Raw genomic sequence first — 27,114 nt, 5'->3', positions numbered from 1 at the left:
GGCTGGACCTGCAGATATGGGTGGTAGGCTGTGACTCAGTCCTCGGGGTGAGAGATGGAGAGAGCTAGAGAAAGGGCATGGGGGAGGGGAGCCCTGCAGATGTGGGGACACCTGAACCCTCCTATGGGGTGTAACCAGAGCCCTCCAACACAGGGTGCACAGGATGTCTGCAGTCCTCACCCCCGGCCTGTTCCTCCCCGTCCCAGGGCCCCTCCCGGTCTCTCTACATAAAGCCGGGCAGGCTGGGCCTCAGGTCAGGCCTAGGGCCATGGCCTTCACAGACCTGCTGGATGCTCTGGGCGGCATGGGCCGCTTCCAGCTCATCCACATGGCCCTGCTGCTGCTGCCCTGCGGCCTGCTGGCCTGCCACGACTTCCTGCAGAACTTCACGGCTGCTGTCCCCCCCCACCACTGCCGGGGCCCTGCCAACCACGCTGAGGCCTCCACCAACGACTCGGGGGCCTGGCTGAGGGCCACCATACCTCTGGACCAGCTTGGGGCCCCTGAGCCCTGCCGGCGCTTCACCAAGCCTCAGTGGGCCCTGGGGAGCCCCAACTCCTCCGTCCCGGGCGCGGACACGGAGGGCTGCAAGGACGGCTGGGTTTATAACCGCAGTGTTTTCCCATCCACCATCGTGATGGAGGTCAGAAGGGGCTGGGTGCGTGGGGGGGCTGTTGCCGAGGCCCAGTCTGAAGCGCCCACGTCTTCCCTGCAGTGGGATCTGGTGTGTGAGGCCCGCACTCTCCGAGACCTGGCGCAGTCCGTCTACATGGCCGGGGTGCTGGTGGGGGCTGCCGTGTTTGGCAGCCTGGCAGACAGGTGAGCCCATGGGGATAAGGGCCCCAGCCACCCAGTGTGGGCCAGAAAGCCTAGGCCTCTGCATTCATTTTTCTTTGTTACAGTTGATTTGTGCATTTTAAACAGATAATGCATATAGTACATTCACATGGTTTCAAATCCCAAAGGCACAGAAAAGCCTGCCGGGGAGCACCCCTTTCCTGCCTCTGCCCCTCCTTGCAGTAATCCCCAGAGGTAGCCTGCTTTCTATGCCTTTTACCAGAGACATTTTATGATTCTATGCAGTCAACCAAGTGGGTGTATATGTTCCATTCCCCCATTTTTCTTTTCCTGTTTTGTATTTGTTTTCTTCTTCATGTGCCCCCATTTTTTTCTTTGAGATGAGATCTCACTATGTTGGCCAGGCTGGTCTCAAACTTCTAGGGTCAAGCAATTCTCCTGCCTCTGTCTCCCAAGTAGCTGAGCTGACAGGCCTGGTCATCCTTTTTTTATGCAAATGCTGGCATACACCCCACGTGGTCCTGCACCCAGCTTTTTCTTCACTTTGGAGGCCTCTCCTATTCCTTCAGAAAGAGCTGTCCCATTCCTCCTAGTCTTTACACTACATCCCACTGTATGAATGAGCCAGTACGAACCCTAACTTGTTCCCCGTTATTTTTTAGAGGTGAGGTCTCGCTCTGTCACCCAGGCTGTAGTGCAGTGGTACGAACATAGCTCTCTGCAGCCTCGACCTTTTGGGCTCAAATGATTCTCCTGCTTCAGCCTCCCCAGTAGCTGGGACTACAGGCATGCACCACCACACCCAGCTAATTAAAAAAAAAATTTTTTTTTTTTTTAGTAGAGATGGGGGTTTCACTATGTTGCCCAGGCTGGTCTCGAACTCCTGGGCTCAAGCAATCCTCTCCCTCTACCTCCTAAAGTGCTGGGATTACAGGTGTGAGCACTGCACCTAACTGACCCCTATTGACAGACAGCGATGTGCAGCCAGCTCTGAAGTTGGCTCCCACGTCTCTCTCTCTGCACCTCTTTCCCCTTCCTCCTCTTCGCTCCCTCTCCCCTCTCCCTTCTCCTCTGCCCTTCTCTCAGTTCAGGTTTGGGGGGCCCTCCCGGACTCCACCCCACACTCTGGAGTGTAGATGGCTCCCTGTGCCACACGCCTCAGGCCTTCATCACACAGGGTCATGATACATCCTGGTCTTCTACATGTGAGCTTGTGTCTTATCCAGAGTGTCTTGTTTGTCACCAGCCCTCAACTCAGGCCTGTCACTTAGAGGTGATTAATGATCAATGAACATTGTGTCACAGTGAATGAGTGAATGAAAGGATGCATGAAGAAACGAGTGAGTGGGCGAGCGAGCGAGTGAGTGGGCGAGCGAGGGAGTGGGTGAGCGAGCGAGGGAGTGGGCGAGCAAGGGAGTGAGTGGGCGGGCGAGCGAGTGAGTGAGCGGGCGAGCGAGTGAGTGAGCGGGTGAGCGAGTGAGTGAGCGGGTGAGCGAGTGACTGAGCGGGTGAGCGGGTGAGCGACCGAGTGAGCGGGCGGGCGGGCGGGTGAGTGAGTGAGCGAGTGGGCGGATGAGTGAGTGAGCGAGTGAGCGAGTGACTGAGCGAGTGAGCGAGTGGGCGAGCGAGTGAGCGGGTGAGCGAGTGAGTGGGCGGGCGGGTGAGTGAGTGAGCGAGTGGGCGGATGAGTGAGTGAGTGAGTGAGCGAGTGACTGAGCGAGTGAGCGGGTGAGTGACCGAGTGAGCGGGTGGGCGAGCGAGTGAGCGGGTGAGTCAGTGAGTGAGTGGATGAGTGAGTGGGTGGGTGAGTGAGTGGATGAGTGAACGAGTGAGTCAGTGAGTGAGTGGATGAGTGAGTGAGTGGGTGGGTGAGTGAGTGGGTGGGTGGGTGAGTGGGTGAGTGGGTGGGTGGGTGAGTGAGTGGGTGGGTGGGTGGGTGCGTGGGTGAGTGCGTGGGTGAGTGGGTGAGTCAGTGAGTGAGTGGATGAGTGAGTGGGTGGGTGGGTGAGTGGGTGGGTGAGTGAGTGGGTGGGTGAGTGAGTGGGTGGGTAGGTGAGTGGGCGGGAGAGTGATTGGGTGGGTGTGTGGGTGTGTGGGTGGGTGGGTGGGCGGGAGAGTGGGTGAGTGGGTGGGCGGGAGAGTGATCGGGTGGGTGAGTGAGTGGGTGGGTGGGTGGGTGGGCGGGTGGGCGAGTGGGCGGGCGGGTGGGCGAGTGAGTGAGTGGGCGAGCGAGCGAGTGGGTCATGGAGTGTGTGGAGAAGAAAAGCTGCCTCCCTTCTTGGCCTGCTTCCCTCCTGGCCAAGTTGGGGCTGTGCGCTCTGGCCCTGGACCCTCGTTTGCAAACAGGGCAGATCACCCTGCCATCCTGTCCTTGGGCCCCTCTGTGGCATGGCAACCCTCTAGTCCACGTAATGACTCCACCCGGGCTCCTGCTCCCACACCAGGGACTGGCCAAGGGCTCACCCGCTGTGAGTTCTGGTTCAAGGCCTCCCTCCAGCCAGAACAGTGCTCAGGTGACCTCTCCCCAGCTGCCACAGGCCCCTCTGGGGCTTTGCAGAATCCCTGCCTTTCCTCGAGCCTGGACTAAATCTCCTCGCCAGCTTCCTTCTACACTATGTCCCTCTGTCTGTGACCAACCTCTGCCATGAAGCCTGGGTCCCAGCAGTTTCAAGTTTCTGTTTTGGAGGGGTGGCTTTCGCGGGGTACCCCATCTTCCCCATGACTGCCTTGATAACCCCCCTGCTCGGGTGGAAGGGACAGGCGTGGGCTGCCCATTTGTTCCTTGGGGGATGCTGCTGCTGCCTCCGAAAACCCTAATGCCTGTGCCCGTCCTCTGGACTCAGGCTGGGCCGCAAGGGCCCCCTGGTCTGGTCCTACCTGCAGCTGGCAGCTTCGGGGGCCGCCGCAGCGTATTTCAGCTCCTTCAGTGCCTACTGCGTCTTCCGGTTCCTGATGGGCATGACCTTCTCTGGCATCATCCTCAACTCCCTCTCCCTGGGTGAGTCCAGCCGAGGAGAGGCCAGGAAGGGCGGGGGCTCCTGAAAGAGCGGGACGGGGGCGGGGGCGGGGGGACAGGGGGATGCAACGTCGAGGGTCATTGGACATTTTTCTCATGTTGTATTGTTGGTATTCTCATCCAGCAACCTGAACCCAAAGCCTCCCGCCAGAGTTCTGGACTTGGGGGACCTCGGCTCCCGGGTAGCGGTGGCCCCGCTGGCTGTGGGTGGGGAGTCCCTGGATGGCCTTTCCCAGGTCTGAGCTTTAGTGTACTCATCTGTAAATTGAGAGGGTTAGGTTTATTTTATTTGTGAATTAGCCAACAATAACCACTTACTAAGCACCTATTGTCTCCAGGCTTAGTGTGGGGACACAGAGGCCACTGGGACACAGGAGAGGAGTGAGCCATGATGGTCCCCAGGGCTGCAGCCAGCCCTGAAATTGTGTGGCTCTAAAAAGGCTGGTGATTCCTCAGATTCATGGTGGAGACCTGGCTCCTGGATGCCAGCTTGGAGTGTTGTGCCCCCAAGTGATAAGTGGCAGGCTCAGTCCTCACTCTAGGCTGGTTCTGGGCAGCCCCTGGGTGGTCCTAGGAGAAAGCATTGCAGGGCAGAAGGAAGCCCACCCAGGACACAGGCCTGCCACCTACCTAGGCTTCATTTTAACTACTTAGCTTGCTCCTGGGGACACCACTGGGCACGGAAACTGCTGCCACCATCAGATGTGCAAAGACAGGATGGATCTTTTATATCAGGGGTCAGGGAGAAATCTTGGGACCAGAGAACCAGGACGCACCAGGCCGACACACCTGACCTCCCCTCCCTCTCCCAGCACACAGCGGGATCTCAGCCAATCCCAGCCTACCCAGCTTACTTTGCAGGGTGGGCATCCAGCCGTGGCTTGAAACAGGTGTCTGAGGTCCACTTCGTGCTGGAATGGGCTCTAACACCTACACAGACACATACAGACACACATAGACACACAGACACACACACACACGCATCAGAGACTGCCCAGCCTCTTAACACCTCCTGAGGCTGGAGAGGCCGGGTACTGTCTTGGGACATCTCAGCCTGTAAAGACGACTTTGTAGAGATTCCATCGAGTGCCCTGGAGCTCCCACCACAGGCCATGCCCTGCCTCGGGTCACACCGCAGAAGTGTAGTGACCCCCCATATGTATATGCCTCCCCTCATGTTTGTTCCTGTGCACACTGTTCTGTATCTTGATTCTTTCACTTAACCAAGCTGTCACTGGTCCACTGCCTGATAGAGGGCCTCCTAGTGCCAGGAGAGGCTCTAGAAGTTGCGGTGAATACAGCAAAGCCCTGCTCCTTGGAGTCCATGTTCTAGCGAGGGGAGATATCACCAGCACGCATAACGAATTGTATAGTATGTTCGAAGACAGTAAGTGCTACAGAGGAAAACCGAAGCCTGGAAAGGGGATAAGAATGGCCGGGTTGGCCAGGCACAGTGGCTCATGCCTGTAATCCCAGCACTTTGGGAGACCAAGGTGGGCAGATTGCCTGAGGTCAGGAGTTTGAGACCAGCCTGGCCAACATGGTGAAACCCTGTCTCTACTACAAATACAAACAATTAGCCCAGGTGTGGTGGCGGGCGCCTGTAATCCTAGCTACTCGGGAGGCTGAGGCAAGAGAATTGCTTGACCCGGGAGGTGGAGGTTGCTGTGAGCCGAGATCACACCACTGCACTCCAGCCTGGGTGACGGAGTGAGACTCTGCCTCAACAAAACAAACAAACAAAAAATCCCACAAAGAATGGCCAGGTTGGAGGGGAGGGGTCTGCAGTTTTAATTAGCGTGGTTTGGGAAAGACTCACTGAAAAGGGGTCATTTTGAGCAAAACTGGAAGGAGTTGAGGGAATGAGCCCTGCAGGTTTCTGGGGCAGAACATTCCAGGCAGAGGGAACTGCCAGGCAGAGGCCCTGCAGGGGAAAGTGTGCCCAGGGCGAAGAGCAAGGAGGGCCCTGTGGCTGAAGCAGAGTTGGGAGGTGGGCAACAGGTGAGGTCAGGGGAGGTCAGTTCTGCAGGACCTTGTGGCCAGCGTTCTAGGACTTCAGCTTTGTCTCTGAATGAGACAAGAGCCACCGGAGGATTTTGACCAGGGACAGACCCGATCTGATTTAGGGTTTGAGATCTGATAAGATCTATCTGGCTGCCATGTGACACCAGGACAGAAGCAGGGAGGCTGGTTAAGGGGCTGCTGCTGTCATCAAGCAAGAGACCAGGTTGAACCGGGCCACGGTAGCAGCAGCAGAGGCAGTGAGGAGAGCTCAGATTCTGGCTTAATTCTTTTTTTTTTTTTTTTTTTTTTTTTTTCTGAGACAGAGTCTTGCTCTGTCGCCCAGGCTGGAGTGCAGTGGCACGATCTCGGCTCACTGCAAGCTCCGCCTCCCGGGTTCACGCCATTCTCCTGCCTCAGCCTCCCGAGTAGCTGGGACTACAGGCGCCCGCCACCACACCCGGCTAATTTTTCATATTTTTAGTAGAGATGGGGTTTCACCGTGTTAGCCAGGATGGTCTCGATCTCCTGACCTTGTGATCCGCCCGCCTTGGCCTCCCAAAGTGCTGGGATTACAGGCTTGAGCCACCGCGCCCGGCCGATTCTGGCTTAATTCTGAAGGATTTGCTGAAGGACTGGACGCACAGGCTTCTTGCCCATTGGGAAGAAGCTTCCTCATTAATTTGTTACAGCTGCCTCGTAAGGGTGTGTCATCATTACTTAACCAGTACCCTATAGATGGACATTCAGGTTGTTACAAGTTTTGCTATTTATGAAAATTAGTATTTTCTGTCTTTGCATGGGGTTGAGCACCTCTGCCCATTTTCCTTTTAGCTTGTTGGCTGTTTTCTAATTGATTTGTGAAAACTCTTTCAGTATTAGGGAAATTAATCTTTCTTTCTTCTTTCTTTCTTTTTTTATTTCTTGAGACAGAGTCTAGCTCTGTCGCCCAGGCTGGAGTGTAGTGGTCCAATTAATTTCAGCTCACTGTAACCTTCGCCTCCCAGGTTCAAGCGATTCTCGTACCTCAGCCACTCGAGTAGCTGGGATTGCAGGCACACACCACAATGCCCGGCTAATTTTTGTGTTTTTAGTAGAGACGGAGTTTTGCTATGTTGTCCAGGCTTGTCTCAAACACCTGACCTCAAGTGATCCGCCTGCCTCAGCCTCCCAACGTGCTGGGCTTACAGGAGTGAGCCACCACGCCCAGCCCAAAATTAGTCCTTTATCTGCTAGTTGGGTTACAACTATATTTTTACATTTTTTGTTGACGTTATGGCTTGACTTATGGTGTTTTGTTTTGTTTTATTCCAATGCAGACATTTTTTATTTTGACAAATCCAAGTTGGTCAACCTCCCCTTTTATTGCCTCTGGATTTTGTGACTTTCTTGGAAAAGCCTTTCCCTACTCTAAGATTGTAAAATAATCTACCATGATTTCTTCCGGCATTGTTGTGGTTTTATTGTTTATTGAGTTCTTTGATCCACTTAGAATTTATCTGGAGTACAGTAGGGACACCTTTGCCTGTGTCTCAGCGGGTCTCCGGAATGAGTTTAAGCGGTCAGAATCATAAGGGGGGTGCGGTGAATTAACCACATGCGTAGCTGAATGCCACTGCATGTCACTGTTTTCTCCCCAGTTGTGGAGTGGATGCCCACCCGGGGTCGGACTGTGGCGGGTATCTTCCTGGGGTATTCCTTCACCCTGGGCCAGCTCATCCTGGCTGGGGTAGCCTACCTGATTCGCCCCTGGCGGTGCCTGCAGTTTGCCGTCTCTGCTCCTTTCCTGATCTTTTTCCTTTATTCTTGGTATGTCCTGAACAGAGTGGGGTGGGGGAGGGTGCACCTGTGTGGCCGAGTCTTCACCTGGCCCTGTGAGAGGTTGGGGTGTGCAGTGACCGGGGCTTGCTGGACTTGACAGGGGACACAAAGGATGGCAGGCGTTCATGGAGGCTGCAAGCTCTCAGGTCCTCACGAATGGCTACTGGGACGCTCTGGTAAAATCCCTTGCATTCGTGTGGGGCCCTGGAACATCCCAAGAGCTTTTGCCTTCATCAACTCCTTCGCATCCCTCAACACTTCATAAGTACTCTAAGTGCTTATAAAGTTATAAGAATATAACTGGGGCATATAAAAGAGGGTGATGAAGCACAGCCCAGAGAGGGCCCATGACTCACACAAGGCCACACAGCTGGGGTCAGAACCAGATTCAAAACCAGGTCTGGGACAGGTGTGGTGGCTCACATCTGTAATCCCAGCACTTTGGGAGGCTGAGGTGGGCAGATCACTTGAGGTCAGGAGTTCGAGACCAGCCTGGCCAACATGGTGAAACCCCGTCTCTACAAAAAAAAAATTAAATAAATAAAATAAAATTAGCCAGGCATGGTGGTGGGTGCTTGTAATCCCAGCTACTCGGGAGGCTGAGGCAGGCGAATCACTTGAATCTGGGAGGTGGAAGTTGCAGTGAGCCGAGATTGCGCCACTGTACTCCAGCCTGGGCGACAGAGTGAGACTCGGTCTAAAAAAAAAAAAAAAAAAAAAAGCCACGGGTCTGTTGAAATCCTAAGTCCTCTGTAGTTTTTTTGTTTGTTTGTTTTTTGTTTTGTTTTTTTTTGAGACAGAGTCTCCCTCTGTTGCCCAGGCTGGAGTGCAGTGGCGCGATCTCGGCTCTGCAACCTCTACCTCCCAGGTTCAAGCGATTCTCCTGTCTCAGCCTCCTCCCGAATAGCTGTGATTACAGGCACACACCACCACACCCGGCTAGTTGTTTTGTATTTTTAGTAGAGACGGGGTTTCATTATGTTGGTCAGGCTGGTCTCGAACTCCTGACCTCAGGTGATCCACCCTCCTGGGCCTCCCAAAGTGCTGAGATTACAGGTGTGAGCCACCGTGCCTGGCCAAGTCCTCTGTAGTCTTTAAATACTGTTCAGTGAGTCTCTGTATGATGTACTGCAAAAAAAGGGAAGCTGGCATGGCCCCCAGACTTCTTGATGCTACAGACAGGAGGACAGGTCATCTTTTTTGGGTCTGAAAAAAGGTGGACAAGGGGGTATTGGGTTTGGGGAATATAATGAGCTCTACCCAGCCCCAGATGCTTCTTCCTTCTCTCGATCCCAGGTGGCTTACAGAGTCATCCCGCTGGCTCCTCCTGCATGGCAAGTCCCAGTTAGCTGTACAGAATCTGCAGAAGGTGGCTGCAATGAACGGGAGGAAGGAGGAAGGGGAAAGGCTGACCAAGGAGGTAAGCGAGCTGGGAGGAAGGGAGGGTGGGAACAGTCTTCAGTCTTGCTGGCAACCTCCAGTTGTACTAGAATTTAGCAACTTCCCAGGACTCACGTGCCATCCAGGTGTAGACATTGGGAATAAACAGGACAGGCAGAGTTCTGATGTGCGAAAGATGTTGTTTAGGTATTGAATGGTTGTGTGATTTAGGATAAATAATTTAACTGCTTTGCTCATCAGTCAATCCATCTTTGTAATTAGGAAATAACCCTATTAACCTTGACATCCAGTTGAAATTTTAATAAAATAATAAACTAAAATTATTAAAATAGCAACCACACAGTAAAATTACTGGGGAATCAATAACAAAAGCACCATTATAAATACCATTTATTATAAGATAGTTACCATTGATTATCAATAAGCATCATTTCTCAAGCCCCATGCCAGGCACTAGGCTAAGAGCTTTATGTATGTAATCTCATTTCATGTCTCATTTTTGACAAAGAGGAAATTGAAGTGGGGACAGGTCAGGTAACTTGCCTGAGAACACACAGTAGGAAGTGGCAGAACCACTTGGAACCCCTGCTCTTATCTGACTCAATCTCCGAGTCTATACCAGGAATGGGATGGGAGGCCCTCTAGAACCACAGAACCTCAGTAGTGTTGGAGTTCGTGTTGGAGCTTCTCAACACCCTGGAAACAGCCCCTCAAGTGCCATCAGTCCTTGGATGGAGCGGAGACAAGGGCCAGCCACCTCACCAAAGGCCTCAACCCCAGCTCTCCTCCACACAGATGAAGGGGTTCTCAGCAGGGATGTGGGGTCCGAGCTCCCTCGCTTCCCCTGAGCAGACTCTTCTCACCTAGGTGGTGAGCTCCTACATCCAAAGCGAGTTTGCAAGTGTCCGCACCTCCAACTCAACCTTGGACCTCTTCCGAACCCCGGCCATCCGCAAGGTCACGTGCTGTCTCATGGTGATTTGGTAGGTGACAGGCTCATGCCCAAGTCTTTCACCCAAGGCAGGGGCATGCTCTCTGCCCCCACTGAAAAACTCTGTTCTGAAATACTCTTAATGCAATGAGCAGGTGAGCCGTGTGAACTCAATCTCTTCCCACACCCTTTTTCCAGCACTCGGCCTCTGCTGGATGCTGAGATGTGGTGACAGATGAGATATCGTGCCAACCCAGGAACCCCACTTCTGGGCAGTGGGTCTCACCCGGGTGGGAGGACTATTGGAATCACCAAGGCAGCTTTTCCAGAATGTAATTTGTCCCATCCTGATATGCCCTTTGGGCTGGCTCTCCAGTGAATTCTGGGAAGTGTCACACTCTGGAAAAAACACTTCGGGATTCAGAAGGGGACAGACAGGAAAATCGTAATTTCCATTCAGTGAGACAAGTATCCTAACAGCATTTCTGCTAGTTGGGGCTGCTGAGGGCTTCAGGCAGGAGACAGCATTTAGACTGGTTTTAAAAGATGGTTAATTGGCTGGGTGCGGTGGCTCATGCCTGTAATCCCAGCACTTTGGGAGGCCGAGGCAGGCGGATCACAAGGTCAGGAGATCGAGACCATCCTGGCTAACACGGTGAAACCCCATCTCTACTAAAAATACAAAAAATTAGCCGGGCGTGGTGGCGGGCGCCTGTACTCCCAGTTACTCCGGAGGCTGAGGCAGGAGAATGGCGTGAACCCGGGAGGCAGAGCTTGCAGTGAGCCAAGATCATGCCACTGCACTCCAGCCTGGGCGACAGATCGAGACTCCATCTCAAAAAAAAAAAAAAAAAAAAAAAGATGGTTAATCAAGTTTGCAAGGTGGGCAGGAGGGAATACCTAACAGGTTCACAGGCCTGAAGATGTGAAATGGACAAAAATACAAAGGCAGCCCATGTGCAGTAGCACCACCAACTGGAAGCTGACAAATCCTAAGGGGAAGGGCTGATAAAAAACAACCGTGTTGATTTCATTCCACTGGATTTCCTGCACATTTAAATAATTGGTATTGATACTTATGAAGCAGGGAGCGCAGGCAATGAATTACTATCTCCTTCCTTCCTTCCTTCCTTCCTTCCTTCCTTCCTTCCTCTCTCTTTCTCTTTCTTTCCTTCTCTCCTTCTCTCCTTCCTTCCCCCCTCCCCTCCCCTCCCCTCCCCTCTCCTCTCCTGTCCTCTCCTTTCTTTCCACGGAGTCTCCCTCTGTCTCCAGGCTGGAGTGCAATGGTGCTATCTCGGCTCACTGCAACCTCCGCCTCCCGGGCTCAGGCGATTCTCCTGCCTCAGTCTCCCAAGTAGCTAGGACTACAGGCACATGCCACCAAACCCAGCTAATTTTTGTATTTTTAGTAGAGATGGGGAACTATCTGTTTTCTGTAGCAGACTGGGGAGTCCCTTTTAGTAGATATCAGGTGGGCTCTGAGGCCAGACTATCCATGTGACCTGAGCAAGTCAGGGAGCCCAGCCTCCTGGGGCCTCTTTCCTACTTCTGTAAGGTCCTTGTGAGGATCTAGAGTTAAGACATGAGGCCAGCCCGGGTGACTCATGTGTGTAATCCCAGCACTATGGGAAGCAGAGGCGGGAGGGAGGATTGTTTGAGCCCAGGAGTTCCAGACCAGCCTGGTCAGCATAGGGAGACCCCCCACTAGCCAGGGGTGGAGGGGCATACCTGTGGTTCCAGCTACTTGGGATGCTGAGGTGGGAGAATTGCTTGAGCCCAGGAGTTTGAGGCTGCAGTGCTCTGTGATTGCACCACTGCACTCCAGTCTAGGTGACAGAGCGAGATCCCATCTCAAAAACAAAAACAAAAACCAGTTAAGGCACATAAAGCACTTAAACCACAGGTTGCCCCCTGGGAAGCTCTGGGATATAGTCTTTCCTCCGGTTTGGATTTGGGGCTGTGACCCCTGTGTACTGGGAAGATGGGACGGCCCCCGACTCTGGGAGGCTGTGAGGGCTTCTGTCCCCAACAGGGTGGCAGGCAGCGCAGTTCTGGCTCTGGAGAGTGAGGGGTCTCCTGCGAACCCGAGTCCAGGAATGGGCGTCTTCCTGCGGTAGCCCCGCCGGCCTGGGCTTGCCCTTGGTCCACCTTCCTCTTTCCGCGAGGGAGAAACAGATCCTGAGTTCAAAATTCCAGAGCTGAAAGTCCTCTCTTGGATCCTTCTGGAAAGAGTAAGCAAAAGCCCGTTTTTGTTGAGAAAGTGACTCGGCAGCCATCCGGAGCTCTCTGCCTGCAGGTGGGGCCATTCTCCCATGGAGCCGACCCGACCCGCTCAAAGCTGCCCCGGGCACCGCAGGTTTGGTTCGCGCACACCGGGACTTACCAACCGCACCCGGAAAATCGGGGCCATGTCCAAATGTTTCGCTTCGCTGCCGGCTGGGAGCCGCGCCGGGCTCGCGCCTTGGATCAATTGCACAGTCCTGGCTTTGGGGAGCGGGAGGCGGCGAGCGTGCCCCCCACCCCTTCCTCACCAGTGTGTCTGGGGTGAGGTGGGGATGGGGAGTCCTGGGGTTCGAAAAAGGATGGGGGAGGAGAAAGAGGAAGTGTTAGGAACTGGTGAACTTTCACAAACTTCCACAAACCCTATTGTAAATGCCTTCAATTAACTGGGATTTTTTTCTTTACTGGTTGATTGACTTGATTAAGACAAGGTCTTGCTCTGGCACCCAGGCTGTAGTGCAGTGGCACAATCATAGCTCACTGCAGCCTCGACCTCAGGCTCAAACGATCCTCCCACCTCAGCCTCTGTAGTAGCTAGGACTACAGGTGCCTGCCACCAAGCCCAGGCTAATTTTTAAAAATAGAGATGGGGTGGGGTCTTGCAATGTCGCCCAGGCTGGTCTAGAACTCCTGGACTGAAGCGATCCTCCCCCTTGGTCTCCCAAAGTGCTGGAATAACAGGTTTGAGCCACCTTGTGGTTTTTTTCTAAATTCTGAGAAGCATGCATACACATTGTTAAAAACATTTTTTCCCCCAAACAATCCAGAAACAGGCAGTGTAGTGTGTTGGTTAAGAAGCAGGACTCGAACGTGCTCCTTTGGTTTGAATCTCAGCTCTGCCACTTACTGGCTTTGTGATCCTTGACAAGTTACTTAACCGCTCTGTGCCTCAGTTTCTCCATTTGTAACATGGGCATCATAATAGAACCTACCACATAAGGCTGTTGTGAAAATTAGTCTGTAAAGCAGGTAGAACAGTGCCTGAATATGAGTTGTTTTCTCTTATCAGATACGTAAGTGCATGTCCGTCTCAACCTACTCTCCCTTCCACCTCTGAACATCCCCCATCTCCCATTTCTGTCAGGCGTGAATTTGTATCCTTGTAGATCTTAGTACATACATGACACCCACATACTTACACACACACATGTTCTTATAGAAATGGATTTAATGGGGGCTGGGTGTGGTGGCTCATGCCTCTAATCCCAGCACTTTGGGAGGCCGAGGTGGGTGGATCACCTGAGTCAGGAGTTCGAGACCAGCCTGTCCAACATGGTGAAACTCTGTCTCTACTGAAAATATAAAAATTAGCCAGGTGTGGTGGCGCGCACCTGTAGTCCCAGCTACTCAGGAGGCTGAGGCAGGAGAATCACTTGAACCTGGGAGACGGAGGCTGCAGTGAACCAAGATCTTGCCACTGTACTCCAGCCTGGGCAACAGAGCGAGACAGAGTGTGTCAAGAGAAAAAAAAAAAAAAGGATTAATACTCTACCTCTTCTGCTTCTGTTTTTTTAATAACTTAATCACATCTGTAAAAACTTTTACAACATTACATGTAACCAGCTTCTGGCATGTGATAGCTTTGCAATAAATATTTGATGAGTGAATGAACCAATGAATGAATGAATGAATGAATTTTAGAATATTGTGAGCTATAGAATTATAAGACGAAAAGGAATCTTAGAGAATGTCTGGTCCATTCTCCCTGCCACTGCCAATCTCGCCTGAGTGGCGATGCTGGCTGGTCGTGGTCCAGTCTCTGGGAAGACTCTGTTTCTAGAGCTCACATTCTCAGGAGCCTTTCCCCCTTCTTTCCTCCTAGGTGAGCAGACACGTTAACAAGCCAAAGAACTGAATGTAAACCTGGTGGTTTTTTGACCGAGTGTCCCTCAAATTTCTCAATGGCCACTTTATTTTTTGTGTAATGTTTTAGTCTTATATTGCTTATAACAAATCACCATAACTTAATGGCTTAAAATAACACCCATTTATGAGCTTACAATTCTGCAGGCCAGAAGTGCCCGCTGGGTTCTCTGCTCAGGCTCTTAGGAGGCTGAAATGAAGCCTCCTTTCTGGAGGCTCTGGGGAAGAATTCACAGCCAAGTTCATTTCAATTGTTGGTTTGATTTAACTGCTTGCAGCTGTAGGATTTATGTCTCCATTTCCTTACAGGCTGTTCATAGAAGCCATCTACATTCCTGGCTAAGTGGCCTCCTCCATCTCAAAGTAACATCTTCTTCATATCAAATGTCTCCCATGCTTTGAATCTCCAACTCCCAGTCTTTGACTTCTAGACCCAGATTTAAATCTCATGTTATTAGATCAGGCCCTCCCAGAAAAATCTCTGTTTTAAAGTCAAGTGATTTGGGACCTTAATTACATCTGCAAAATCCTTTCACAACACCTAGATTTGTGTTTGAATAACTGGGAGAAGGTTTGTGTATACCTGGGCCAGGAATTTGATGGACCATCTTGGAGTTCTTCTTCCCACATATAGGTTTATTTTATTTTATTTTTTTAATTTTTTTTTTCAAGGCAGAGTCTTGCTCTGTCACCCAGGCTGGAGTGCAGTAGTGCCATCTCAGCTCACTGCAACCTCTGTCTCCTGCGTTCAAGCAATTCTCCTACCTCAGCCTCCTGAGTAGCTGGGACTACAGGTGTGTGCCACCATGCCTGGCTAATTTTTGTATTTTTAGTAGAGATGGGTTTTCTCTATGTGGGCCAGGTTGGTCTCGAATTCCTGACCTGAAGGGATCTGTCCACCTCAGCCTCCCAAAATGCTGGGATTACAGGCATGAGGCAGCGCACCTAGCCCACATATAATTTTTATTGCAGTATAACATGCATGCAAAAATGCACAAGGCTCAGCTTGATGACATACTGGTCAAGACACAGAATATGATCAGCCTCCAGAAACCCCACCCCCCATGTCTGCTTCAGTCATTACCCTCCCCTAAGGGAATCACTATCCTTACTTCTAATGCCACAGATTACATTAGCCTGTTTTTGAGCTTTATATAACTTGAGCTACATAGTTTTTGTAATTTATACTGTTTGTGAGATGTACTCATGTTGTCATATGTAATTTAGTTCATTCTTTCTTCATGTATAACAATCCATGGTATGAATATACTACTTGTGGTAGACAGAATAATGACCCCCAAAGATGTCTGAATCTTTATAGCTTTTCTGTAAATATATATTTATTACAAAATAAAAATTATTTTTAAAAAGCAAGGTATGCAGTAGAATAAGATACTTGCAGAAACCAATATTCAACAAAAAACCATATCCAGAAAATATATCTATGTCTATATATAACATATATATTACTAGAAATCAGTAAGTAACATTCGTCCCCATCCTAATCTCTGGCATCTATAAATGTGTTACCTTCTATGGCAAAAGGGACTTTGCAGATGTAACTTAGGATCTTGATGGAGGATTACCCTGGATCATCTGCGTGGGCCCCGTACAATCACAAGGGTCCCTACAAGTGGAAGAAGAAGGTCAGAGTGAAAGCGAGACCTTTGGAGATGCTGTATGCTGCTGGCTTTGAAGACAGAGGAAGGAGCCACAAGCCAAGGAATGCAGGCAGCCTCTAGAAGCTGGCAAAGGCAAGCAAACAGATTCTCCCATGGAGTCTTCAGAAGGAACACAGCCCTGCCCACACTCTGACATTAGCTCAGTAACACACGTTAGGCTTCTTACTTCCAGAAGTGTAAGATAATACATTTGTGTTGTTTTATGGCACTAAATTTGTGGTAATCTGTTATAGCAGCAATTGGAAACTGATACAGAAACTTTACTAATTTTTTTTTTTTTTGAGATGGAGTCTTGCCCTGTCACCCAGGCTGGAGTGGAGTGGCACCATCTCAGCTCACTGCAACCTCCTCCGCCTCCTGAGTTCAAGCGATTCTCTGCCTCAGCCTCCTGAGTAGCTGGGATTACAGGCACGTGCCACCACACCCGGCTAATTTTTTGTATTTTTAGTAGAGACGGGGTTTCACCGTGTTCGCCAGGATGGTCTTAGTCTCCTGACTTTGTGATCCGCAGATCTCGGCCTCCTAAAGTGCTGGGATTACAGTCGTGAGCCACTGAGCCTGGCCTACCTATTTTATTGCTGAAGAACATTGGGCTTTTCCCAGGTTGGGCTGTTACATATAGTGCTGCTATAAATATTCTTGTACATTTCTCTTGGTGAAAAAACACACTTGTCTGTCCTTCCTTCCTTCCTTCCTTCCTCCCTCCCTCCTTTCTTTCTTTCTCTTTTTCTTTCTTTCTTTTTCTCTTTCTTTCTTTTCTTTCCTTCTTTCTTTTTCTTTCTTTCTTTTCTTTCTTTCTCTCTCTCTCTTTCTGTCTGTCTGTCTTTCTTTCTTAAATATGGAGACAGGATCTCACTATGTTGCCCAGGCTGGTCTCAAATTCCTAAGCTCAAGCGATCCTCCCACCTCAGCCTCCCAAAGTGCTGGGATTACAGATGTGAGCCACTGCGCAGGGCCCACGCTTGCATTTCTGTCAGATACATACTTAGGATTGGAATTGCTGGATCATAAAGTATGGGTGTGGTTCTCTGTAATAGAAGCAAGCAGTTTTCCAAAGTGGTTATACCAATTCACACCCTCATCAGAAGCATATGATTTCAACTTGTTCCACATCCCTAGTAACACTTGGTATTGTCTGTAATTTAATTTTAGCCATTATAGTGAGTGTGTAGTGATATTGTACTGTGATTTCCAGTTTGCAATTCTCTGATGTCTAAAGAATGTAAAAGTATTTGCATGAACTTATTGGTATTTTGGATAGCTTTTTTTTAATGAAATGCTTATCCAAGACTTCTGCCAATGTTTCTACAGGGTTATCTTTTTTCTTATTGCCTTACATAAGAATTTTTTTTTTCTTGGCCAGGCGTGGTGGCTCATTTCTGTAATCCCAGCACTTTGGGAGGCCGAGGCGGGCAGATCACTTGAGGTCAGGAGTTCGAGACCAGCCTGGTCAATGCAGTGAAACCCCATCTCTACTAAAAATACAAAATTAGCTGGGCGTGGTGGTGTGCGCCTGTAATCCCAGCTGCTCGGAAAGCTGAGACAGGAGAATTGCTTGAACCTGGGAGGCAGAGGTTGCAGCGAGCCGAGATTGTGCCACTGCACTCCAGCCTGGGCAAAAAGAGTGAGACTCCTTCTCAAAAAAAAAATATATATATTTTATATATATATATATATACACACACAAACACGTATATATTTTTTTCTGGATAAAATTTATTTTCTGGATATTGGTTTTCTTAAATATATTCTGTTAGCTTATCTTTCTTCATAAAATTTGGGAATAAATGTATATTTATTCTTCTATAAATGTATAATTATAGAAAAGTTGCAAAGATAGTACAGAGAGTTCCTGTATCCACTTCACCCAGTTTCCCCTCATATTATCATCTTAAATTACCTTAGTACATTTGTCAAAAGTAATAATTTAAGATTGGTAATTTACTATTAACTAAACTAGAGATTTATTTGGATTTCACCAGCTGGTATATCCCATTACATTTAGTTATTATGTCTTCTTGGTCTCCTTTGATCTGTGACTGTTTCTTAGTCTTATCCTTATTTGTCATGACCTTGATAGTTTTGAAAAGTATTGGTCAGGTATTTTGTAGAATGTCCCTCAATTTGAATGTTTTTTTCTTTTTTGCCCACGTTGGAGTGCAATGGCATGATCTTGGCTCACTGCAACCTCTGCGTCCCGGGTTCAAGGGATTCTCCTGCCTCAGCCTCCCAAGTAGCTGGGATTACAGGCATATGCCACCACACCTGGCTAATTTTTGCATTTTTAGTAGAGATGGGGTTTCACCATGTTGGTCAGGCTGGTTTTGAACTCCTGACCTCAGGTGATCCACCGGCCTGGCCTCCCAAAGTTCTGGGATTACAGGCGTGAGCCACTGCGCCTGGCCTCAATTTGGAATTGACTGATGGTTTTCTCATGACTAAACTGGGATTGTGGATTTAGGAAAGGAGAAACATGGAGGTGATATGACCTTCTCATCATATCATATCATATCATATGAGGGCATATGTGATGTCAACATGACTGATTACTGGTGATTTTGAAGTTAATCCCTTGGTTAAGGTAGTGTCTACCAGGTTTCTCCACTGTAAAGTTAATAATGTTCTCTTTCCATATTCTTGTTTTACTTTTAAATTTTAATCTATTTATTTATTTTGAGACCAGGTTATGAGACTGGCGAATTTTTGTACTTTTGGTAGAAATGGGGTTTCACCATGTTGCCAAGGCTAGTCTTGAACTCCTGGGCTGAAGCAATCCACCCACCTCAGCCTCCCAAAGTGCTGGGATTGAAAGTGTGAGCCACCGTGAGCAGCCTCTTTCCATACACTATTATTTGAAAGTGAGTCCAGTCCACACTCAAGGGGAAGGAAACAGTTTCATCTCCTGAAGGAATGGATTTTTTTGTTTGTTTGTTTTGTTTTGTTTTGTTTTGTTTTGTTTGAGATGGATTCTCCCTCTATTGCCCAGGCTGGAGTGCAATGGTGCGATCTCGGCTCACTGCAACCTCCACCTCCCGGGTTCAAGCAATTCTCTGCCTCAGCCTCCTGAGTAGCTGAGATTACAGGTGCCTGGCTAATTTTTGTATTTTTAGTAGAGACGAGGTTTCACCATCTTGGTCAGGCTGGTCTTGAACTCCTGACCTCATGATCCACCCGCCTTGGCCTCCCAAAGTGCTTGGATTACAGGCATGAGTCACCGCGCCCAGCCTAGGAGTGGAGTATTTACACATATTGTTTGGAGTTCTTCTTCAAGAAAGACTTATTTATGAAATCATTTATTTATATAGGCCCATGTATAACCATGTAGTTTATACTTTGGGTTATAATTCAACAATGTTTTTCCTTTATTTAGTAGATACTACATTCTTTACCTTATTTCCCAAATTGCTCCAGCTTTGGCCATTGGGAGCTCTTCCACATTGGCTCCTGTGTCCTTTGACCTTCCTCCATCTCCTTCTCTTTTTATTTTTTAGTACTGCCTTAATTTCGGCGCTGAGGTGGGTACTGCAGAGAAAAGCAAACACACTCCAGAACCCATGCACTGGATCCAGGAGTGGGTGGTGGAAAGGGATGTGGAGGGAGGGGTCTGAGCTCTAATGCTAAAGACAGAGACTTAGGAGACCGGGAAGGGGTGTTTAAGGAAAGTCAGGGAATTTTACCTCCCCGAGGAGAGGAATCCTGTGTCATGCATCTTTGTGTCCCCTCCCCTGGGCTCAGAACAGTGAACTACGGGGTGAACAAGGACCATTCCACTGCCTCTCCCAGGTTCTCCAACTCTGTGGCTTACTATGGCCTGGCCATGGAGCTGCAGAAGTTTGGGCTCAGCCTATACCTGGTGCAGGCCCTGTTTGGAATCGTCGACATCCCGGCCATGCTGGTGGCCACCGCCACCATGATTTACGTGGGCCGCCGGGCCACAGTGGCCTCCTTCCTCATCCTGGCCGGGCTCATGGTGATCGCCAACATGTTTGTGCCAGAAGGTGAGTCACCCACTTCTGCCCTTGCTGCACACCAAGAACTGGGAGCCTCTGGGGTCTGGTAGACAACAAATTTCACATGGCAGCAAGGCTGAGGGGTATGTCTCTGGATCTGAAAAGAAAGCAACTGTTAGGCTGGGCACGGTGGCTCACGCCTGTAATCCCAGCACTTTGGGAGGCCAAGGCAGGCGAATCACCTGAGGTTAGGAGTTTGAGACCAGCCTGGCCAACATGGTGAAACCCCGTCTCTACTAAAAATACAAAAAAATTAGCTGGGCGTAGTGGTGTGCACCTGTAATCCCAGCTACTTGGGAGGCTGAGGCAGGAGAATCACTTGAACCTGGGAGGTGGAGGTTGCAGTGAGCCAAGATCGTGCCACTGCACTCCAGCCTGGGAGACAGAGCGAGACACACACACACAAAAAAAAAAGAAAGAAAAAGAAAGCAACTGTTGATTACTAGAGTTTGTATTAAGCACTTAGTGCCCAGTGGCAATTAGTGGCAGGTGGAGGCCTTGAGCCTTGGCCCTCAGAGCTTCTACTTTGTGGCCAGGGAGGTTAGACAGGGGCAGCTAAGCAGCTGGAGAGCACAGGGGCTGGCTTGTTGTGGCCAGCAGTGTGTGCGGCTCCCCGAAGTCTGAGCAGGCAGCATGTCCAAGGGTTGAGAAGTTAGGATTCAAACCTCAGCTGGACTGGCCCTGGAACAGTGGTTTGCAAACCTGGCTAAAATGACGTTCACCTGGAGTGCTTTGAAAACTCCCAGGGCCGAGGTGCTCCATGCCAGTGCCCTAGGAATCTCAAGGAGTGGGACTCAACCCTCAATATTTTACAAACTGTCCAGTGAGTCCGGCAAGATGCCAGGGTTGAATAGCAGCGACAGAGAGCATGGGCCAAACCATGTGCCCATTGTGACTGCAGCCTTGGCTGTGGGCAAGTTGTCCAACTTCTCTGTGCCTTAGTTCTTCACCTGTAAAATGGATAAATGTTATTATTGGTGTCTTGGCCTATTTCATTCCAATCTTTTTTCCTATTTATAGATTTGTATTTAGCATAGTTGAGATATTTTATATGTTTATACATACAAAAATGTAAATAGGATACATACATATATATGTATATATGTGCATGTGTACATATATATATAATAATATGCCCTTATTTCATTTTATGTTGAAACATACACATTCTTTTCCATGTTAGCACAAATGTTTCCTGGACCTGATTATTATTTTTTTTTTGAGATCAAGCGATTCCGCTGCCTTAGCCTGCAGAGTAGCTGGGATTAGAGATGTGTGCCACCATGCCTGGCTAATTTTTGTATTTTTAGTAGAGATGGGGTTTCATCATTTTGGCCAGGGTGGTCTCAAACTCGTGACCTCAAGTGATCTGCCCACCTCGGCCTCCTAAAGTGCTGGGATTACAGGCATGAGCCACTGTGCCTGGCCTCATTGACCTGATTTTTTATTACTATATGATCCTTTCCTCTCTCCCTCCCTCCCTTTCTTCCTTCCTTCCTTCCCTCCCTCACTCCCTCCCTCCCTTCCTTCCTCCCTCCCTCCCTTCTTCCCTCCTCCCTCCCTCCTTCCCTCCTCCCTCCCTCCCTTCTTCCCTTCCTCCCTTCCTCCTTTCCTCCCTCCCTCCTTTTCTTCCTTCCTTTCTTTTTCTTTCTTTTCTAAGACAGAGTCTCACTCTGTGGCTCAGGCTGGAGTACAGTGGCACAATCATGGCTCACTGCAGCCTCGACCTCCCAGGCTCAAGCAATCCTCCCACCTTAGCCTCCTGAGTAGCTGGGACTACAGGTGCATTCCACCACACCTGGCTAATTTTTTGTATTTTTGTGTAGAGACAGGGTTTTGCCATGTTGCCTAGGCTGGTCTCAAACTCCTGGGCTCAAGTGATCTGCCTGCCTTGGTCTCCCAAAGTGCTGGGGTTATAGACGAGAGCCACTGCACCCAGCCTAGATAATATTTCATCTAGATTGGTGTTTCTAACTCTGGCTTCACAATAGAATCTCTTGGGGACCTTTAAAAAATACCCAAATTTGAGCCTATCCCCAATAGGTCTTGCTAGAGTGGGTATTGAGTAAGACCCAGGTGTGAGTGTTTTATAAAATCTCCCCACCTGATTCCAGTGTGCAGCCAGGGCTACCACCCAGCCAGAGAAGGCACCATCATTTCCTTGACTACTGTCCTAATGTTGGATGTTTGAATAGGGGTTTAGCTATTTATAAACAACAGCAGGAGAAGCATATTGAAAATGAGGGCAATGGGCCGGGTGTAGTGGCTCATGCCTGTAATCCCAGTACTTTGGGAAGCCAAGGCGGGTGGATCACCTGAGGTCAGGAGTTCAAGACCAGCCTGGCCAACATGGCCAGGTTCTACTAAAAATACAAAAATTAGCTGAGCATGGTGGTGTGCACCTGTAATCCCAGCTACTCAGGAGGCTGAGGCAGGAGAATTGCTTGAACCCAGGAGGCAGAGGTTGCAGTGAGCCAAGATTGTGCCACTGCACTCCAGCCTCAGTGACAGAGAGACTCTGTCTCAAAAAAAAAAAAAAAGAAAAGAAAATGAAGGCAATGGCAAACATTTAATGGGCACTTTGCACCGCTTGCATCATGTCCAGCTTACGCCAACCCCATGAAGCAGGTGCTGCTATTTTCCTCATTTTACAGATGAGGACAGGGAGGTGCAGAGGGGGTAAGAAACACTGACCTAGGTCAGCCAGTGGGATGAGAGCTGCGATTTGAACCCAGGCCTGACTCTAAAGCACCTGCCTACCCAGCAGGACTTGGTGACAGATGCAAATAAAGGAGCAAGGAGGGAGAAGTCAGAGAAGGGCAGTCAGGGGACTCCTGGGTCCTAGGAACAGTTGGGAAGGGGAGGTGGTGGAAATCCTGGTTCTCCTCTGGGTTCTGAGTGGGCTCTGCCTCTTCCCCCTGCCTCGCCCTATCCCCTCCTGAGACTCCACCCCTCTCCACTACACCCTGGGCCTCCCTCTCCTCCCCTCCTCCTCAGCTGCACCCTACTCCCCTGTCTAGGCATGCAGATCCTGCGCACAGCCCAGGCAGCGCTGGGCAAAGGCTGCCTGGCCAGCTCCTTCATCTGTGTGTACCTGTTTACCGGCGAGCTGTACCCCACGGAGATCAGGTGGGTGCATGGGGGTAGACGCTGCAGGTTGAGACCTGCTGGGCTCACCGAGGAAGGACCCCTGGTCCCTCCTGCCCTGTCCTCTGACACTCAGGGCGTGGCCCTCTTGGGCCCCTAGGGGTGCAGGTCACTGTACTGACCCATCCATACACCTCCCACAGGCAGATGGGGATGGGCTTTGCCTCGGTCCATGCCCGCCTCGGAGGCCTGGCGGCGCCCCTGGTTACCACACTTGGGGAATACAGCACCATCCTGCCACCCGTGAGCTTTGGGACCACCGCAATCCTTGCAGGGCTGGCCGTCTGCTTCCTGACCGAGACCCGCAACGCGCCCCTGGTGGAGACCATCGCGGCCATGGAGAGCAGGTGAGGGGCCTCCAGCACCAAGAGGCCGAAAGTTACAGGAAATAACTGGGGGGCAAATGGGGTGCCCTCCCCACTCCTGCGCATTGGAAACATCCTGGCTGGACGCACCAGAGCTGTGAGATGCCTCCCCCACCTCCATCTACACTGGCTTAGCTTTCCCCAAGAACAGACCCAATCACGAAGGTAAAAAAGAATAAACTGTGAACCAGGAAACACATGGGTTGGAAGTGAGACCTGGCAGAGAAGTGGGGAGAGGAGAGCGGGGGAAACTGAAGCAAAGACAGGCCCCCGTGGTTGCTGTGCAGGCTTCAAATTTGGTTCTGGGCTTCCTCACAACAGAAAGGGAGACCCCATTCATGGCTGCTCTTGGAAAGGAAAACGAATACCAGTCCCTCAGGAGAGTGAAGCTTTCCTTAGCATTTAGCACTAGGAGAGGTTTCTCTTCACTTCTTGGCCCCCCCCCCTTTTTTTTTTTTTTAAGATCATCTTGGCTTCAAGTGTGGGTCTCATTAGAAAAGTCATTAAGGTGACAGCAACGCCCTGGACAATGTTTCTAAAACAAACTCAAGAAGGGATTTGATCTGGCTGCTTCTTGCGGCATTTCCCAGCAACAGTGGGCTCAGGGAAGACCCTTAGTTTGCGGGAATGGTGACAGGGACAGTAGCAGGGCCCGTCTGTAACCCTCGCTGAAGGTGAGCTTGATCCCAAAGGTGGAGCCATCTGTACCCAATGGCCTGTATAGGTGCTGTGTTTGCAACCCTGAAATAACTCCCATAAACATCCCATCTCTAACCTGAGCCATGGGCCAAGGCTGCACTGCAAGAGATCAAGGATATATTCTTTGGCAAGTCCTATCATTTCTTTTCTTCTTCTTTTTTTTTTTTTTGAGACGGAGTCTCACTCTGTCACCCAGGCTGGAGTGCGGTGGTGCGATCGTGACTCACTGCAACCTCCGCCTCCCGGGTTCAAGTGATTCTCCTACCTCAGCCTCCCGAGTAGCAGGGATTACAGGTGCGTGCCACCATGCCCAGCTAATTTTTGTATTTTTAGTAGAGACGGGGTTTCACCATCTTGGCCAGGCTGGTCTTGAACTCCTGACCTCGTGATCCACCCGCCTCGGCCTCCCAAAGTGCTGGGATTACAGGCGTGAGCCACCACGCCCAGCCCAAGTCCTATCATTTCTGCCTCCAGAATAGACTTAAATCTGTCATTCTCTCTCCAGCCCTGTGTCCATGGCCCTACATCAAGCCACCATTGTCTCTTGTCTGGACAACTACGAGAGCCTCATATCCTCCCCTGTCCCCGTCCACTTTATTCCCTGCAGGCCAAGTGGGGGAGGACAGGCTTCATCTGCGTGCTGAGCGGGGCTTGGAGAGGATGAGGGTATGAGAGGCGGAATGTTAAAGTGCATGCATGGGCCAGATGCAGTGGCTCACACCTGTAATCCGAGCACTTCGGGAGACTAAGGTGGGTGGATCACTTAAGGTCAGGAGTTTGAGACCAGCCTGGCCAACATGGTGAAACCCTGTCTCCACTAAAAATACAAAAATTAGCCAGGTGTGGTGGTGGGTGCCTGTAATCCCAGCTACTTGGGAGGCTGAGGCAGGAGAATCGTTTGAACCTGGGAGGTGGAGGTTGCAGTGAGCCGAGATCATACCACTGCACTCCAGCCTGGGCGGCAGAGCAAGACTCCGTCTCAGCGGGGTTGGGGTGGGGGAGTGGGAAGATTAAGCCAATCCACTAAAATATTATAAATAGAAGAGTTAAAAAGCAAGGATAGAAACATTGATAAAACAGTATGAATGCTGAAAAAAATCCAAAAATGGAACCAGCTAAAAGTAGACAGGTGAAATGGGCAAGATATGAAACTATTAAAACAAGAGGATAACAGGCTGGGCGCGGTGGCTCACGCCTGTAATCCCAGCACTTTGGGAGGCAGAGGCAGGTGGATCATGAGGTCAGGAGTTCAAGACCAACCTGGCCAACATAGTGAAACCCTGTCTCTTCTAAAAATACAAAAGTTAGCCGGGCATGGTGGTATGCCTTTAGTCCCAGCTACTCAGGAGGCTGAGGCAGGAGAACCACTTAAACCCAAGAGGCAGAGGTTGCAGTGAGCCAAGATCGCACCACTGCACTCCAGCTTGGGCGACAGAGCAAGACTTCATCTCAGACGAAAAAAAAAAAAAAAAAAGAGGATTAAAAAAACTAAGATAATTCAGTGGGAAAACAGTTATCAGTGTCCACAATACAAAAATGAAAATAAATGGAAGGAATTAGAACATAAATCATTTCAAAGACCAGAGGGTTCTTTTTTAAGGTGATAGGCCAGGAATGGTGGCTCATATCTGTAATCCCAGCACTTTGAGAGGTTGAGGCGGGAGGATCGCTTGAGCCCAGGAGTTCAAGACCAGCCTGGGCAACATAGCAAGACCCCCATTTCTACCTCCCCCCTCAAAAAAGGCAAAATTGATCTGGTCAAATGATAGAAAGCCAGTGGGGTAGCCTTGGGCTATTTGGGACTGAGGGGGCCTCAAAGTCCAGGCGAGCCCCCCACTACCCTCAACCGCCCCTGACTTCTTGAAGAGCCAACCAGGGCAGGGCGGGAGTGGCTCAGAGCCCCAATCTTTGTCCCTCCCTGCCTCCTGGGGTGGGAGAAGAAGGGTGCTAATAGTGCCCAGTCCCTGGGGGTGTCTGCTGGCCCCTGTTCTCCAGCCAAGTGACCTCGGGCACATGTCCAGCCTCTAGGTCCTCATCTGTAAGACTCTTTGTTGAACTTGACCCTGCAGCTCTTCCAAGTCTGTTTCCAGACAGGCCAGCCTCTGCCAGCTGCAAGACCCCAGGGATAGAGCAACGAGGAAGCTAGAGGGGCAATAGGAGGGTGGCTGCCGGGGTGCCCGAGAGAATCTGGAGGAGGGGCCACTGCAGCATCTACTTCCCTTCTGGCTTCAGGAGGGTGGAGCTACACCCCATGCATATGGCACCACCCTCCCCATGACATGCACACCGCCTGCCCCTCACCACTGCCTTCTGCCTTTTCATTTCTACAGGGTCAAAGAAGGCTCTTCCAAGAAACATGTAGAAGAGAAGAGTGAAGAAATTTCTCTTCAGCAGCTGAGAGCATCTCCCCTCAAAGAAACCATCTAAGCTGCCTGGAGCCTGGTGCTTGCTAGCAGCACCTAAGCTGATGTCCAGACGGCCCCCTGAGGGCTTCTCCCAGGAGCCCTTGGGGACACTGGTGCTGAACTGGAGGAAAGGTCACTGAAAACATCATGGCTCCTATAGAGAGCCACCCACAAGCCAGGGCTGCTTGGAGGGAAACCCCATCAGAAACAGCCAATCTGCATTAGAAATGCATAGAAAGCCAGGAGAAGCCAGTCCCAGGGACCAAAGGAGAGACTGTTTTCCTTTCCCATCCCCAATCTGCCCCTTAAAATGTCTCTGTATTAGTCCATTCTTGCACTCCTATAAAGAACTACCTGAGACTGGGTCATTTATGAGGAAAAGAGGTTTAATTGACTCACATATCTGCAGATTGTACAGGAAGCATGGCTGGGAGGCTTCAGGAAACTTACAATCATTGCAGAAGGCAAAGGGGAAGGAAGCACATCTTCACATGGCTGGCAGGAGAGAGAGAAAGTGAAGAGGAAGGTGCCGCACACTTTACAACAGCCAGATCTCGTGAGAACTCTTTATCACGAGACAGCACTAGGGTGGTGGTGCTAAACCATTAGAAACCATCCCCAGTATCCAAGCACCTTGCACTAGGCCCCACCTCCAACACTGGGGATTACAATTCAACATGAGATTTGGGTGGGGA

At 50.3% G+C, this 27,114-nt stretch overlaps 1 protein-coding gene across 1 annotated transcript; it reads left to right on the top strand.

Annotated features, from left to right (window-relative positions):
- Positions 1-268: 268 nt before the first annotated feature.
- On the top strand, positions 269-26,452 carry LOC129008483 (solute carrier family 22 member 20). The gene is made up of 10 exons (XM_054440787.2): positions 269-643; positions 716-819; positions 3,642-3,796; positions 7,456-7,624; positions 8,933-9,056; positions 9,905-10,020; positions 19,577-19,791; positions 22,824-22,932; positions 23,094-23,297; positions 26,345-26,452. Exons 1-10 carry the CDS (start codon positions 269-271, stop codon positions 26,439-26,441), a joined length of 1,668 nt encoding a protein of 555 aa, XP_054296762.2. The 3' UTR covers positions 26,442-26,452.
- Positions 26,453-27,114: the final 662 nt, after the last annotated feature.

This window comes from Pongo pygmaeus, chromosome 9 (genome assembly GCF_028885625.2).
Source record: "Pongo pygmaeus isolate AG05252 chromosome 9, NHGRI_mPonPyg2-v2.0_pri, whole genome shotgun sequence".
Lineage (NCBI taxonomy): Eukaryota > Metazoa > Chordata > Mammalia > Primates > Hominidae > Pongo > Pongo pygmaeus.
This window is presented reverse-complemented; position numbering and strand designations above follow the sequence as displayed.

Excerpts from the sequence above, each read along its gene's own strand:
- LOC129008483 (XM_054440787.2), top strand. The coding sequence starts at position 269 with ATGGCCTTCACAGACCTGCTGGATGCTCTGGGCGGCATGGGCCGCTTC. Across the intron at positions 820-3,641 it reads TTTGGCAGCCTGGCAGACAG|GCTGGGCCGCAAGGGCCCCC; the intron begins GTGAGCCCATGG and ends CTCTGGACTCAG. Across the intron at positions 7,625-8,932 it reads ATCTTTTTCCTTTATTCTTG|GTGGCTTACAGAGTCATCCC; the intron begins GTATGTCCTGAA and ends TCTCGATCCCAG.